At 36.0% G+C, this 15,337-nt stretch overlaps 1 protein-coding gene across 1 annotated transcript; it reads left to right on the top strand.

Annotated features, from left to right (window-relative positions):
* Positions 1 to 9,710: 9,710 nt before the first annotated feature.
* On the top strand, positions 9,711 to 11,374 carry LOC18443420 (protein MAINTENANCE OF MERISTEMS). Its single transcript, XM_011628503.1, has 3 exons — positions 9,711 to 9,796; positions 10,312 to 10,531; positions 10,877 to 11,374. The coding sequence occupies exons 1-3, from the start codon at positions 9,711 to 9,713 to the stop codon at positions 11,372 to 11,374; spliced, it is 804 nt and encodes a 267-aa protein (XP_011626805.1).
* The last annotated feature ends 3,963 nt before the right edge of the window (positions 11,375 to 15,337 follow it).

Here is a 15,337-nt window from a genome sequence, read left to right as displayed (position 1 = left end):
CTCGTCTCACACTCGGCTATCGCTACCTCCCTCGCCTCGGCCACCTCATCGAGCTCCCAACATAAGCGCTCAAGATCGCCTAGAGTTGCGGTCTCTCCTGCAACGCCACATCACGCTCAATCTCCACGAACCTCTGGGCACAAACTGCATCCTCATGTTGAGCCCTCGAGAGAATAATCTCCTTGCGAGAAGGTTGGTCCACCCCGGATCGGGCAATCCCCATTTGTCGGGCCACCTCCTCTCAATGGTCAGTCAAGGTGGCAACTTCCCTAGATGCAACCTTGTACCTCTCCTCATACAAGGCAAGGGAATACCCTCCTCCTCCTCCTCCTCCTCCTCGCCGATGACTCTAGCAGTCCTACCTCCTCGATCCAGGGGTCAAGCTGTCTCAAGTATGACTCTCAAAGAGGGAGTGATCTCAGAGAAAGACTGAGGCAAACCAAACTGACTACGAACTTGTCCGGGGTAGTATGCCCCCACGTTATCCATGCAAATCACCGCATTATTCATGCAAATCAAATGAGCGGTCATCCTGAATATCCTGTGAAGACTTACAATAAACTGCGGGAACAGGGTCGGCCCTCGTGGGAGTCCGATCGATCTAGGGAAGAAAAAGACATGCCAATAGACTCAAGACCCTTACCTAGTGGAGAAATGCGAAAGCAAAGAGAGGAGATCGTGTAAGAGTAACTTACCTTCCATTAGTGTTTGCAAAATCGAATCGGAACGGTTAACCAGACATGGGCCTAGAAGCGGTTTAACCCGAAATTCCATATTACATGTTCTAGGATATGAAATCAAACACACAACAAATCAATCAATAAACAATTACAAATACTTAAATACAAATAAAATAATCAATAATAAATCTTGCAATATCAAAGTACAAACTAACCTCGTTAGGTTGGAGGTTATCGAATTCTTGTCTAATGGGACGGATCAGGTTATGTGGACTGCCATAATAATTATTTGGTGGCTCCTATCTTTTTTGGTCGAAGCATATTTGGAGAGATACTATGGGGTATGGGCCTCGTATGCATAATATGCTCATAAGACCAGCTCTGCATTTTAGCAACATATGATGAGTAATTTTTGTTTTTTTTTAAAGTAGTCTAAACTATTATGTCTATATCAGATACAAAAATAGAATTTTCATGTATAAGAGTGGTTGAACCACTAAAATGTCTTCACTTGAAAGTACAAGTTTTTTCAAGAGAACGATAAAGATATGTGATGGCTGTAGCACCCCAAGCATATCTACCGGCTTCCTCAATACCCTCAAAGAATTATAAGTACCTCATTGACACTGTTACAACCGATGAATCTGTGAAAATGGTGACACTGATGAGTTAGAGCAGGTAGGCTCGGGTATATCTAATAACTTGCACAGGGGTTGCATCATGTGGCCATGTGTGAAAGTTGGCCTTCAATCATGAGTGCTTGATGACTGTTAAGTTGCTTCCATTGGGGACTATATCCAAATTGTTTTATATGAACTCTCGGATGTCACTAATAGGACGACATGTAACAAGGTCGTCATCTACAGCCAGTCCTAATATCTCATAAACATCAAATAATATGGGTGTCATCTCACCAATTTGAATGTTGTAGTGAAACGAATTGGTCTCAGAATGCCACCTCTCTACATTGGCTGCGACCAAAGGATGATTAATTCGATCCAGTCGGATAATAAATAGAGCACCCAACCCAGACGTGCTCACTAATTAAACTTGCTCATCGGTTAGATGCCAATCAGTGAAATGAAAAGTCTTTTCATTCTAATTTCTTGTTTTTCCTGGAATACAACAAATAAACAACATATGAGTCACAATATATATACATGTACTTCCCGTATGATGTATAAACATACTACAATTTATTGAAAAATAACAAACTAATGGAAAGAGCATATGAATATATACATATACATATACATGTCATTTCCATATAAAAAAGGATGAATGTTCTGGATGAAGCTGCAGCAAACTGGGGTCCTGATGACCTCTTGGGTATCCCCCATCTGGATGGACATGATTCATATTCACTGAAACCCCATATGGTCACCATATTAAATATAAGGTTATATATGTAAATTTAACTGAATAACAAAAAAACAATAATAACATGTTATTATTAAACGGAAAAAATGGTCTATTTTAGACCATAACCTAGTGTTATGGAGCTCTTCAACTCAACTTATAGGTTCTAATACAAGTACTACTCTATCAAAAGAACATGTTAAACATAAAGTTACATATGCAAAACTTAACTGTATAACAAAAAAACAATAATAACATGTTATTATTAAACAAAAAAAATGGTCAATTTTAAACCATAACCTAGTGTTATGGAGCTCTTCAACTCAACTTATAGGTTCTAATACAAGTACTACTCTATCAAAAGAACATGATAATACAAAGGAATGAATATCGAGACATCAATAACTCATAATGCATTTGCATATAGAATCAGTGAAACAATGCTAAGTCATAGATTAAACCTCCAAATAAGTGATCACAAATTTACATATCGAATGAGCTCTCAAATAAATCTAGTCATGAATTATTCTATCCAAAATATTGAAGCTTGTATGCATAAAGTAACTTATTTCCTATGTACTCCTAAAACCACAAGAATTTGCAAAATGTTCAAAGTAAATATGTACTTGAATCATAAATCACATACAAATTTTCATTTTTAAGCTACTCAATCTATCTACAAGAAAAATCAACCCTTTCCTAAGATATCACTAAATCTATCATAAATTTGTACTTAAAACTATCTAAGAGTATCAAAGTTAACACACAACACAATATAATGCAAAATCTAACCAACATTCAAAACAAAGCAACACATCAAATTTCGAGTTCTAAAAACAAATCATGCAATCACAGTTCTGTGAATTCCTCACAGACGCTAAAAAAAAGCCATCAACTCAATACATCTTGTAAAAATTTCGAGTTCTACAAAAACCCCAAAATTCTTAGTTCTCAAAACTCCCAAATTTTAAAAATCTTATAAAATAAAATCGACCCACAAATTAATTGATACTAAATCAATTTCACGAGAAAGAACTAGTGTGCTTGAGTATAAGCCCTAAATCAAAATCTTATACAATCTAAATTTCTAAAATCAACCCACATACCTTTAGTCTGTGAAACCTTCAAAATTCGAGAAATGTTGTCAAAATCCAAAATAAATCCTTAGCTTCACAGAGCTATACAATTAGGTTGTTTGGGAGAGAGTTGTTAGTTGCCTTTGTTTAGCACTCACACAGCATATGTTTAGCACTCACTGAGCATAGACGCAGAGAGCAGAGAAGATAAAATGTTAAAACTATTAGGGTCATTTTCAGTTTTTGAACAAACGAAATGGTTATGATTTCAGTTGTTTAAAAACCGAAAAGGGATAAAACTGTCTTTTTTGGGCATTCACATAGCATAGACATAGAGAGCAGAGAAGATGAATTGTTAAATTATTGGGGCCATTTTTGGTTTTTGAACAACCGAAAATCCTACGAATTCGGTTGTTAAAAAACCGTAAAAGGGTAAAACAATCTTTTTTAAAAATTTTCGTTATGAAGTGAAAAAAAACAGACACTCAAGTAACAATGGAAAGTATTTGGTATTTTGGTAATAATGAAAGGTATAACGGATATATACGTAATTTTCCCTAAAATATATGATATGGATATTGTGAATTTTTTCGGTTGAGAGATTACACTCCACAAGCTTAACCAAGTAATATGATTTTGTCACCTTTGTGCAAAGAAGACCTAATGAACCACTTTTTTTTTTTTTGACCAATTTTCAAGACTTTATTGAAATGCTAAAAGAAAATTACATCAGAATAAACAGTAATAGAATCAAGACCAACACCCCCTTAGCCAAAGAATCAGCAACCTCATTAGCCTTTTGAAATACATGGGAGAAAGATAAGGAAGCTGAGACATCCAAAATCTGTAGCCACAGAGACCGAAGTTCCCAGGGAACAGTTTGCTCTTTCCTACACCATTTTATGACGTTCAAAGAATCCCCTTCAACAATACAAATGTTCCCCAAGTTGCGATGTACAAAAATAAACAATCCCCTGTGTAAAGCGCTCATCTTTGCAAGATTCGAAATTGCCACACCAATAGGTCCTGTATAGGAAAGAATAGTGTTCCCAAATCTCAAATAATTCCCCCAATACCTGCCGAACCTGGATTACCCATTGAGCTACCATCAAAATTAATCTTAAGGCATCCAAAGGGAGGAGCACACCATAAAGCCTTAGATCTAGCTTTTCTCACTCCAAGTGTAAAAAGATTGGAGAGGTTGGACATGACATCCAAATTGGTAATTCTCCATCCCTCCTTGGTCACAGAAAGAGAATACCAAATAGAATGTTGAATTAATAGAACGGCATTTTGGAAAGGTAAGACTACACCTTCAAAAGTCCTTATATTCCTTTCTTTCCAGATTTTCTACAACATCATATCCTACTGCAATCTTCCAAACAATTCTCCCTGTCTTAAGAAGAAAGGGCATTGAGAATTGTGTGAGCATTTCAGATACCTTCTACGACATAACCATAGAAACCCCAACCAAATTAAACAATCAGTGCTAGATCCGGGAGGAGAAAGGGCAATGCATCAACAAGTGTGCAACAAATTCCCCGTCTTGTTTGCAAAGTAAACAGACAATAGTCAAAATCTTATCTCGCTTCATAAGGTTATCAATAGTCAAAATTTTGTGTTGTGCTACAAGCCAGATAAAAAGCTGAACTTTATGAGGAATAGGCCATTTCCAAATATAGATAATCTCAAGAAAGGACCACCTATAGCGATCATAGACAAAACAAATTGTAATGGGATTTTACTGAGAAAATACCATCACTCTCAATCTCCCATACCATCTCATCTACATCATCATGTAATATATAAACTTTTTTGTAACAATTCCATCAAGGCATACCATTGGGAGAAAATAACATTATTCAGCCTTCTATATCTAAGATTGATATCCCCTCTTCTTTCTACTACATCTCTAACAAATAAATCTGGTTCAGCGACCACACGAAAAAGGTCATGGAAAGCAACTTTAAGGGTGAACATTCCAATGCACTTATGATGCCAAAATAAGGCCTGCCTGCCATTGCCAACATTCCATTTAAAATACCCCGAGATCATAGGTCTACAATTATAAGTGGCTTTCCAAGTGTAAGAGACATCCTTCCCTCTACCTCCACCAAGCCATAAATTGTGATTGTCCATCGCATATTTTGCGAGAAGCACATTATACCAAAGATGATCCTTACCCACCATTTACACAGTAAAACCTCATTAAATTTCCTAATATTACAAATACCAAGGCCCCCTTCACGTTTGGGAGTACAAACCCTTTCTCATCAGACCAAATAGAACTTTCTATGCTCTTTCCCTGATCCCCAAAGAAAATCTCTCATCATTTTCTCTATCTTTCTCCCCACTGAAGCTGAAATTTGGATCAAGGACATCTGGTATACAGGTAAGTTGGCTAAACAGGAACGGAGCAAAGTTACCCTACCACCAAAAGATAAGTACTTGTGCTTCCATAAATCTAACTTAATTTGTATTCTTTCAATTACCTTGTCCCATACAGCAATAGGGAATTTAGAATATGAAATTGGTAGGCCCAAGTAGAAAATAGGAAACAAACCCACCTTACAACCCACCACTCTTGCAAGATTCTCAGTCAGCCTCTCTCCACAGTTAATACTCAGCAAAGACGACTTGTGAAGGTTTACTTTGATCCCCAAAACCACTTCACAAATTTCAAGGAATCTTGTGATATTTTCCAGCTGTTCTACTTTAGCATCACAAAACCCAAGTGTATCAACCGCATATTGGAGATGAGACACAATGATATCAGAGTTTGCAATTTGGAAACCTGTGAAGGCTCTACTCCTCTCAATGTTACTAAGCATGAGACTAAAATATTCTGCATAAATGGTATAAAGAAAGGCAATGGAGGATCACCTTGGCGAAGTGCCATAGAGGCATTGAAAAAAGCAGTGAGACTTCCTTTGAACAAAATAGTGAAGTGCGTAGAAGAAAGATACCCATAAATCAAGTTTCTCCATCTATCACCAAAACCCATCAATTTCATAACTTCTAACAAGACCCCCCACTCCACCCTATCATAAGCCTTCTCTATGTCCAACTTTAGCATAACACCTTCCACTTTACTGAGGACACGAGAGTGAATGCATTATTGCGCTACCAGAACACTATTGGTAATCTGTTTATCCTTGATAAGCGTCGACTGAGACTTTGAGATGAGGAAGGGAAGAACTTCTTTAATTCTCTCAATAAGAATTTTGGCAATAATTTTATACGTACTCGTAAGCAGGCTAATATGTATGATATCAAAAAGCTCACTGATATTCGATTTTTTGGGAATTAGAGCCAAAAAGGTAGAGTTAATACCTTTAAAGATCTGACTCTCAATAAAGAACTCTCTGACCATGGTGAGTAAGTCCTCATTCAAAATATCCCAAAACTTTTGAAAAAATACCATAAAGAAACCATCTGGACCCAGTGCCTTATCCCCAGCCAAGGCAAAAACAGCATTTTTCAATTCCTCCATAGAAATGGGTCTCTCCAGGTGACAAGCTTGGTCCCCTTGAAGCACCTTAAAGGGCACATTGGGAAATCTAGGACTCAAGAAAACCTCTCTAGAAAAAGCCTTCTTAAAATGGTTCACTGCACCCTCTTCCATGGCCACAAAGTTCTCAGGATCTATTCCAAGGATCGTCAATCCTGAAATATCATTTTGTCTTCGCCTAGAGGAGGCAATCGCATGAAAAATTTTGTATTGAGATCGCCTTCTTTCAACCACTTATTCCTTAAACGTTCTTCAAATGAACTTCCTCGATCCTACGTAACTCCTCAAGCTCCTTCAATTTCATATTCCTATCAATAATCACGGCCTCAAATAATTCTCCACTATTATGCAGATAAGACTCTAAGCCTTCAATATTCGCAATGACCATATCAATCTTGGCTTTAATATCTACCTTATTCATTCTCTTCCAATCTAGCAACTTATGTTTAATATACAATAGTTTTTTGTGAATTTGGAAATCCATCTAGCCAATCACCACCGTATTCAGCCAGGTTCTTTTAATGATTTCCACCGCCTCTTTTTCAGCTAATCATCCCACCTCAAAGCGAAAAGGCCTGGGCCCTCCCCTCAGACTTCCAGTATTTAGAAGAATGGGGACGTGATCTGAGGAGAGTCGTACCGTTGATTTCACAAGGGCTAGTGGGTAAACTTCTAACCAATCAGCAGCCACAAGAAATCTGTCCAATTTGGACATTGCAAGATTACTTACACTATTATTAGATCAAGTAAACTTAATACCAACAATAGGTAGGTCGAAGATTGCATTGGTCTCAATGAAATCATTAAACTTTCTCATAAAAAAATTAATTGGGTGACCTGCTAAACATTCATCAGGCCACCTAATAAGGTTAAAATCCCCCCCCCCCCCCCCCCCAATGACACCAGGATATGGCACAGACTGAATTATAGAATGCATGTCAGAAATAAAACCATCTTTCAAAGAAGAAGCATTTGGCCCATAGACATTCATAAAGGCCCAAGTAAAATCCAAATTAAGACCCCTAAAACCTAACAAAAGTAAATTATCTCTGATAATGGTCTCAAAAGAGGAGAGAACGTAGGATCCCAAAGAATCCATAGGCCTCCAAAACTACCCACTGCATCAATATTCCACCCACTAATTTTACTAATTTATGTATCAGTCCCTCCAATGGTTGCTAATTGATGTTGAGAGGATGTGACTAATGGCTCAAAAAATGAACTCGAGGGCATGAAATTAATTGGTAATTAATTTAGGTATGTTAATCTTTCCAATCCATGCTTTTATAGATTATTTTATTGTTTTTTGTGCGTATTATTTTTCTCGCAAAGTAGCGTGCTTCATGCAAGTTGTGCATCTCAAGTGGGAGTTGGCGGCAAACTATCAGTGAATGTGCATCTCAAAAGGTAGTTTGGGATTTTTATTTATGACTTTTGTATTGTTTAATTTTTACATTTATAAAAGATAATATAATATCTTTTAACAAAATAATTATATTTAGAGAAAATTACATACATATCCGTTAAAGTTTACGTTATTACAGTTATACCAAATAGTTTCCGTTATTACACAACTGTCCGTTTTTTACCTTTCATAATGCTATTTTTTAAAAAAGATAACTTTGCCCTTTTCGGATGTTCAATATTCAAAACTGTGAAATTTTCGAATGTTCATCAATTTACTATTTTCGGATGTTCAACATCCGAATTTTTCATATTTTCGGATGTTGAACATCCGAAAATAGCGCGAACAGTGTATTTCACTTCGTCTTCTCTATTTTCTGCTTTTTTGTTCATTGTTTCAGAGTGCTTTGTTTGTGAGTGCTTTTGTGCGCCTATTTGATCTTTGGTAAAGAATAGTAGATAGTTCTTAGATATTGATTTTCAACAGTGTACGTTACATCATTTCTTGGATTTTGATGCAATTTCACATAGTGAAGGTATATGGGTCAATTTTTTATATTTAGATTGCCACCTGACTTTTTGTTAGGGTTTATACTCAAGCATACTAGTTATTTCTTGTGATTTGGGTATAGATTGATTTAATTTGTGACTCCATTGTGATTGAATTAGATATTTAAAATTTCGGGCTTTTAAGAACTTGGAATTTTGTGGCATCTGCAGAACTATAAATTACTTAAACTTGGGGGTTTATACTCTTAGATAGTTTTAAGCACATATTTATGTTAGATTTAGTGATATTTTAGTAAATTGTTGATTTTTGTAGTTGATAGATTGAGTAGCTCAAAAATTAAAAATTGTATGTGATTTATGATTCAAGTACATATTTACTTTGAATATTTTGCAAAGTATTTAGTGAGTAAATTTACTTCGAACGTATAATTGTGAAATGTATTTATCTATAATCTTTCTTGTTAACTCAAGAAAAAGTTGTGTATTGATCCTAGGGATGTTTATCATACATAGAAAGACATTTCTATGTATGAATCAATGAAACATTTCATAAAATAGCACCATTTACAGATTAATCGAGTACTTCTTTTTTTGGATACTTGTCAAATAGGTCATGTGATTCCGATTTTTTATCACTATAATTTGTCTCATTAGGATTGATATTCATATCTATAGTTAGGAAATTCGTTTTCATGTCTCTTGTGATCCTGATCCTTTCTAGTTGATCTCTGATTGTGGTTGTCTTATCAGACAAATCCTATATATTTCGTGAGTAGATTTATGATTGAAGTATATATTTAATTTGAATATTTCAACATTGTATGTGATTTATGTAACTTATATTTTGGATAGAATAATTCGTGACTAGATTTATTTGCGAGCTCATTCGATTTGTGACTTAGCGTTGTTTCATTGATTCTTTATGCAAATGCATTATGAGGTATTGTTGTCTCGAATTAATTCTATTGCATTATCATGTTCTTTTGATAGAGTAGTATTAGGTTATGGTCTATAACACCAGTTTATGGTCTAAAATTTATAATTGTTTTCGTTTAATAATAGCATGTCATTATTGTTTGTTTTCTATCCAGTAAATATCTATATATGTAACCTTATGATTAACATGGTGACCATATGGGATTTCAGTGAATATGAATCGTTTACATCCTAATGGAGGATACCCAGGAGGTCCTCAGGACCCTAGTTTGCTGCAACTTCATCCTGAACATGCATCATATTTTATATGAGAATGACAGGTATGTGCATATATTCATCTATTAATTTATTATTTTACAATAAATTGTACTCAGGTTCAAATATTTTATGAGAAGCACATGTATATATATTGGGACTAATATGTTGTCTATTTGTTGTATTTCAAGAGAAAGAAGAAATTAGAATTTATAAGAAGAGTTATCAATTAAATGAATGGAAAATGTGTCTGGGTTGGGTCACTTGTCTATCATTCAACCAGGCCGAACTGATCATCCTTTGGTCTCAGCTAATGTAGAGAGGTGACATTCTGAGACCAACACATTTCATTTCAATATTCATATTGGTGAGATGACACCAACGCTATTTGATGTATACGAGATATTATGACTGGCTGTGGATGACGACCCAATTACATGTCATCCTATCAGTGACCTGCAACAGTATATAGAAGACAATTTGGGTATTGTAATGGCAACCTGACAAGCCTGAGGCATACATGGTTGAAGGTGAATTTTAGTGAATTGTCACCTGATGCAACTCCTGTTCAAGTTTATAGATATACTCGAGCATATATGCTCTTCCTCATTAGTGTCACCATATTCGCTTATGCATCAGTTTCAACTATGTCAACGAGGTACTTGCAGTTTTTTAAAGATATTGAGGGAGCTAGTACATATGCTTGGGGTGCTGCAGCCCTTACATTCTTCTATCACTCACTTGGAAAAGCTTGCACTTTCAAGCAAAGACATTTTAATGGTTCAGCCACTCTCATACAAGTAACCTTTTTTTTCTGGTATATGACATAAGAGTAATAGGTTAGACTGCTTTCCTAACGTATTTAATATTTGTCGTATCTTAATATATTACAGTGCTGATCGTATGAGCATATTATGCATATGATGCCCATACCGCATAGTATCTCTCCAAATATGCCAAGGGCCAAAAGATGGGAGCCACCAAAAAAAAATCATGGCAATCCCATAACCTAATGCCTCCCATCAGACAAGAATTTGATAACCTCCAACCTAATGATGTTAGTGTATAATTTGATATTGATTACTTTCAAATATATTTAAGTATTTGTAATTATTTTTATTGACCGATTGCATATCATATAACAGGTAAGTTGGAATCCTCATTTCAAGCTTGAGGAGGACATTCCAGATGATAGGCAGCAAGCATATCAAACTGCAATGTGCATTACAACACTGATATTTGACGATATTGTCGAGTCGAACATACCAGATCGAGTACGCCGACAATTTGGAGCTAAACATGGCATTCCTAGAAATCCCTCGGTTGTTAGTAAGAGAGATAACAGACAAGGTGAAAAGCAAGATTGGCGAACTGTGAATGCAAACAAAATCGCTCACTGGTTGTCTCGCCATGACTGCATGATGCCTGAAATTATAGAAGATACTGACAATGGGTTGCCTTTAGAGGAGTACAAGGTCTGGTACAACTTGGTGTCTCATCCTCTAATACATAATGTCACTAACTCACCCAAAAACATATTACAACCTCATATCCAAGAAGAAGAAGATGCGGTTCATGTTCATGAACCACAGTATATAATGAGACCTCGAGGTTATGAGGACCAGTTGGTAGGTTTATATTGACCTATAAATTCTTATAGTACTTTATTTACCTATTAGTTCTATGAAATTATTTAAATATATTAATTATGTAATCTTGTTTGTGCAAGTTAGTGCAGTTCAAGCATCTACAGTCATGTTAGCAGAGGCTCTTACACTTAAACAAAAGTGGTATCCTGAAATTTAAAATTGTGTTAACAACGAGTTTGAAACGTTGTCTAAGTTTGTGCCTGTGGATATGGGTAACGTAGAAGCCAGGATAGAAATTTTGTAATGTCAATATAATGACGAAGGTGTACCTGACTAGGCTGGACATGATGGAGTGGGTGAAAGTAGTCGGGTTGTAGAAGACCTAACTCCATCCACACAATCTGTAGTTGAGGAACCCAGAAGATATAACACAAGAAAGAAACAATATCAGTCTAAGAGAAGGCGACCAATGTAATGGGGTCTTGACCCATGTAATGTATTGGAACACTTGGTCATTTTGACAGTTGAAATGTATTGGTCATTTTGACCTACCCAATTTGTTGAATGAATTTTGTCTTGGTCATTTCTACTTTCGCTCAAGTCTTTCTTTGTACTTTCGTTTAAGCCTTTACATATTAATGGAGTATGTGGCTTGTTGCGTATTAAAATTGTTTAATAATTTGAGTTTCTGAAAAGTATCACTGAGAGGTGAAGACTTGCATGTGGCACATAAGTATTACATTAGGGAAAGTTGAACATATGACAGAAATCATGTGAACTAGGGAAAGTTGAACATGTGATAGGAAAATTGATGATCAATCCGATGTCTAAACTATTTTTGGATGTTCAACATCCGAAAAGTCAAACTTTTCGGATGTTCAACATCCGAAATCATTTTTGGATGTTAAACATCCGAAAAATGGAAATTTTCGGATGTTGAACATCCAAAAATATCATTGTGACAATCCAGGAGCTTCCTAGATTTTGACAGTCACATTTTCGGATGTTCAACATCTGAAAATGTCAAATTTTCGGATGTTGAACATCTGAAAATGTGACTGTCACAATCCAGTCAAATTTTCGGATGTTTAACATCTGAAAACTGGCAATTTTTGGATGTTTAACATCCGAAAATTTGACTACTAAAATCCAGGAAGTTCCTAGATTGTGACAATCACATTTTCGGATGTTGAACATCCAAAACTTTGATGGATTTTGACAGTTATATTTTCGGATGTTGTACATCCGAAAATTTTGACTTTTTGGATGTCCAACATCCGAAAATTGATCAAGGTTTGGAAAAAAATGGATGCATGGACATGAGAATAACACATGGACTTGAAAAAAAAAACGGATGGATGGACATGAAAAACAGATGCATGTACATGAGAAAATAATGGACTTCAAGGTTTGGAAAAGATGCAGTAACACAATTAGAAGATTTATGACAACAAAGAATTCCAATTGCACTAACACAATTTTGACAACAAAAACACAATATTCACTTCATTCATTAATTCATGAAATTCATAATTCGATACAATAATACAATATTAACATCAAGTAATTCACTATATCGGTTCTCTACATGTCCTCCTATTATAATCATCTGCACCATATCGGTTGCACTTCAAAAGCCTGGTGATCGGATGTTTCGTCTCGGATATTCTTCGTTGTTTTTTTGGCGTACCGGTAAGGCGTGTAGTCCTTGATAGCAACATTGTCCAGTTGTAAATACCTGTCAACTCAATATCATCCGGGATAGGCACAAAGGGAGTTTCAAATGCCCTTTTAAAGTATTCCACTATAAAATACTTAAGGCAATACACAGTGGGATCCAAATGCATATGGTTAATAGCCGCAATGACATGGGACACGAAATGCCACTGAGTTGCCATTTTCTACAACTGCATATCCAATGCGTTAAATCGAAAACGTACTTCTTCCCAAGATAATGGATCTCAAACTGCATGTCCATGGCGGATATAACTGCTTGCAAAAATCGAGCATTCATCTTTCGCATGTTAAGTAATTCTTGGGCCTTCGGTACTAGCATGCTGCTCCAAGTATTACCTAACTCCATCTTCTCTTCAAACCTGGTCATCAACTGTATCCTTATTTCTTTACACATTGTAATGATTAGCTTCTCTCGAGCTGATAAAATCGAAGCATTGAAAGACTCAGCCATGTTTGAGGTAAGATGACTGTATCTAGACCCTGAAAAATAGGCATATGCTCAAAATTTGGGGGGAATATTCTTAATCCAATCATATGCTTCCAGGTCGGCACATTGTATATCAAACATTATTTTTTCAAACCCACAAATGGTCGCTTTACGAGCATCCTTCCAAAACAGCATCAGCAATACTTTAATATTTGCTTACCTCTTCATAAAGCCCTTGAAGTTCTCTCCCATATGTCGCATGCAAAATGATAAAAAACAAGTGAGAAAGCATTTTTCTATTACTTCTGGCAGGCTTTTCTGTTGATCAGATACAGTGGTTAAGGCAGGCAGATTAGGATACCCATTCAATAGCCCGCTCAATATACTTAAGAACCAATACCACCTCTGGTGTTTCTCCTTCTCAACCACTACAAATGCCAATGGGAAGAGCCCATTATTTGCATCTAACGTGATGGCGCACAATAAAATGCCTTGATACATTCATTTTAGGAATGTTCCATCAATACCAATTAGTGGCCTACATCCATTTACAAAACCCGTAAGGCATGGACGATAAGCAATAAATAGTCGTTTGAATCTGCCTTCATCTGTGTGGATGCGAACTTCGATTTCCGAGTTGGTTCTTCTGATCTTCTCAATATACAGGGGGAGGTCATGGTATTGTTGTTTATGTGATCCATCTATCATTTCTCTAACAACCTCTTTTCCTCGTCAGCTTGCATATAGGAAAGTCTGACCCCGTGATCACGTTGAACATCATTTACAATATCTTTTGCTTTAATTTTTGGTTGGTCAAGAAAGCGGCCTTTAATCTTTTTTGCCACCCAATCACTACGAGCTAGTGGTTGATGGACTCTCTCCATTAGACCACTACATGTGTGCTCCTTAACGATAGACTTTACTTTAAAGTATGCAGTATTGCCAACTCGTAAGCACCGCACTTGCCATGTGCATCCATCTGCGTTGTAACTTGCACACACCCGTCCTAATTCACTTTTGTCAAACTTTTAAACAAAATTATTGTGGATTGCAAAATCAACTAGGTGATGCCGACATTCATTAACATTTTCAAAAAATTGCCCAGCATTCAATTGAACCTCGTTACCAACTCTTGTACATGAACTCTTTAGTGGTTCAATATCCTCCATATCACGCTCTGGTACGAGCTCAGGGTTGGGCACCACTTGAATGTTTTGATCTTGCTCAGGTTTAGCGTTACGCCGACTGTTGACAAAAGATAGAGTGTAAGATGAAGAAATAATTTATGCACATATAAGATTAAAATAAAGCAATTTACAGATGAAAGAATAAATTGTAAATATACATGTTCCTTGAAGATGGGCCCTCAGCAACAGATTCTTGTTGTGGCTCGGCAATCTATATTACAATTCTCGAAGATTCCCCTCCCAACATAAAAGATACATATATATCATCACTAACATCAATCAAATCAAGCCCACTAGATAGATTTGTGTTGTGGTACATAATAGCTAATTTGTTTGGATCACACTTGGTTAAATTAGCAAAATGACTTTTTAATTCCTTCAATGAACTATTCTCATTATATTTGTGACCTTCAATTTTCCTCCTTTATAAATAACACGGCTGTCATCTGCATTAGTCTCAAATGACCCCCATATCAGAATACTAGTCGCACTCCCTCAGTAGCCATCGTCAATACTACTGTACTAAATGAATAGCAAAATTTGTGTTACAAAAAATTAATACAAAAAAATTACCAAAAATTGGATATTTTTAACTACTTTAGGGTTCATAAAATCTGAGTATTACATAATAGATTGAAATAGTGTACTACTAAAATTGTAAGTAAT

The sequence above is a fragment of the Amborella trichopoda genome, chromosome 5, assembly GCF_054954075.1.
Source record: "Amborella trichopoda isolate Santa Cruz 75 chromosome 5, AtrichopodaSantaCruz75HAP2 v2.0, whole genome shotgun sequence".
NCBI lineage: Eukaryota > Viridiplantae > Streptophyta > Magnoliopsida > Amborellales > Amborellaceae > Amborella > Amborella trichopoda.
Note: the sequence above shows the minus strand (reverse complement) of the source record. Positions and strands in the feature narration are given on the sequence as shown.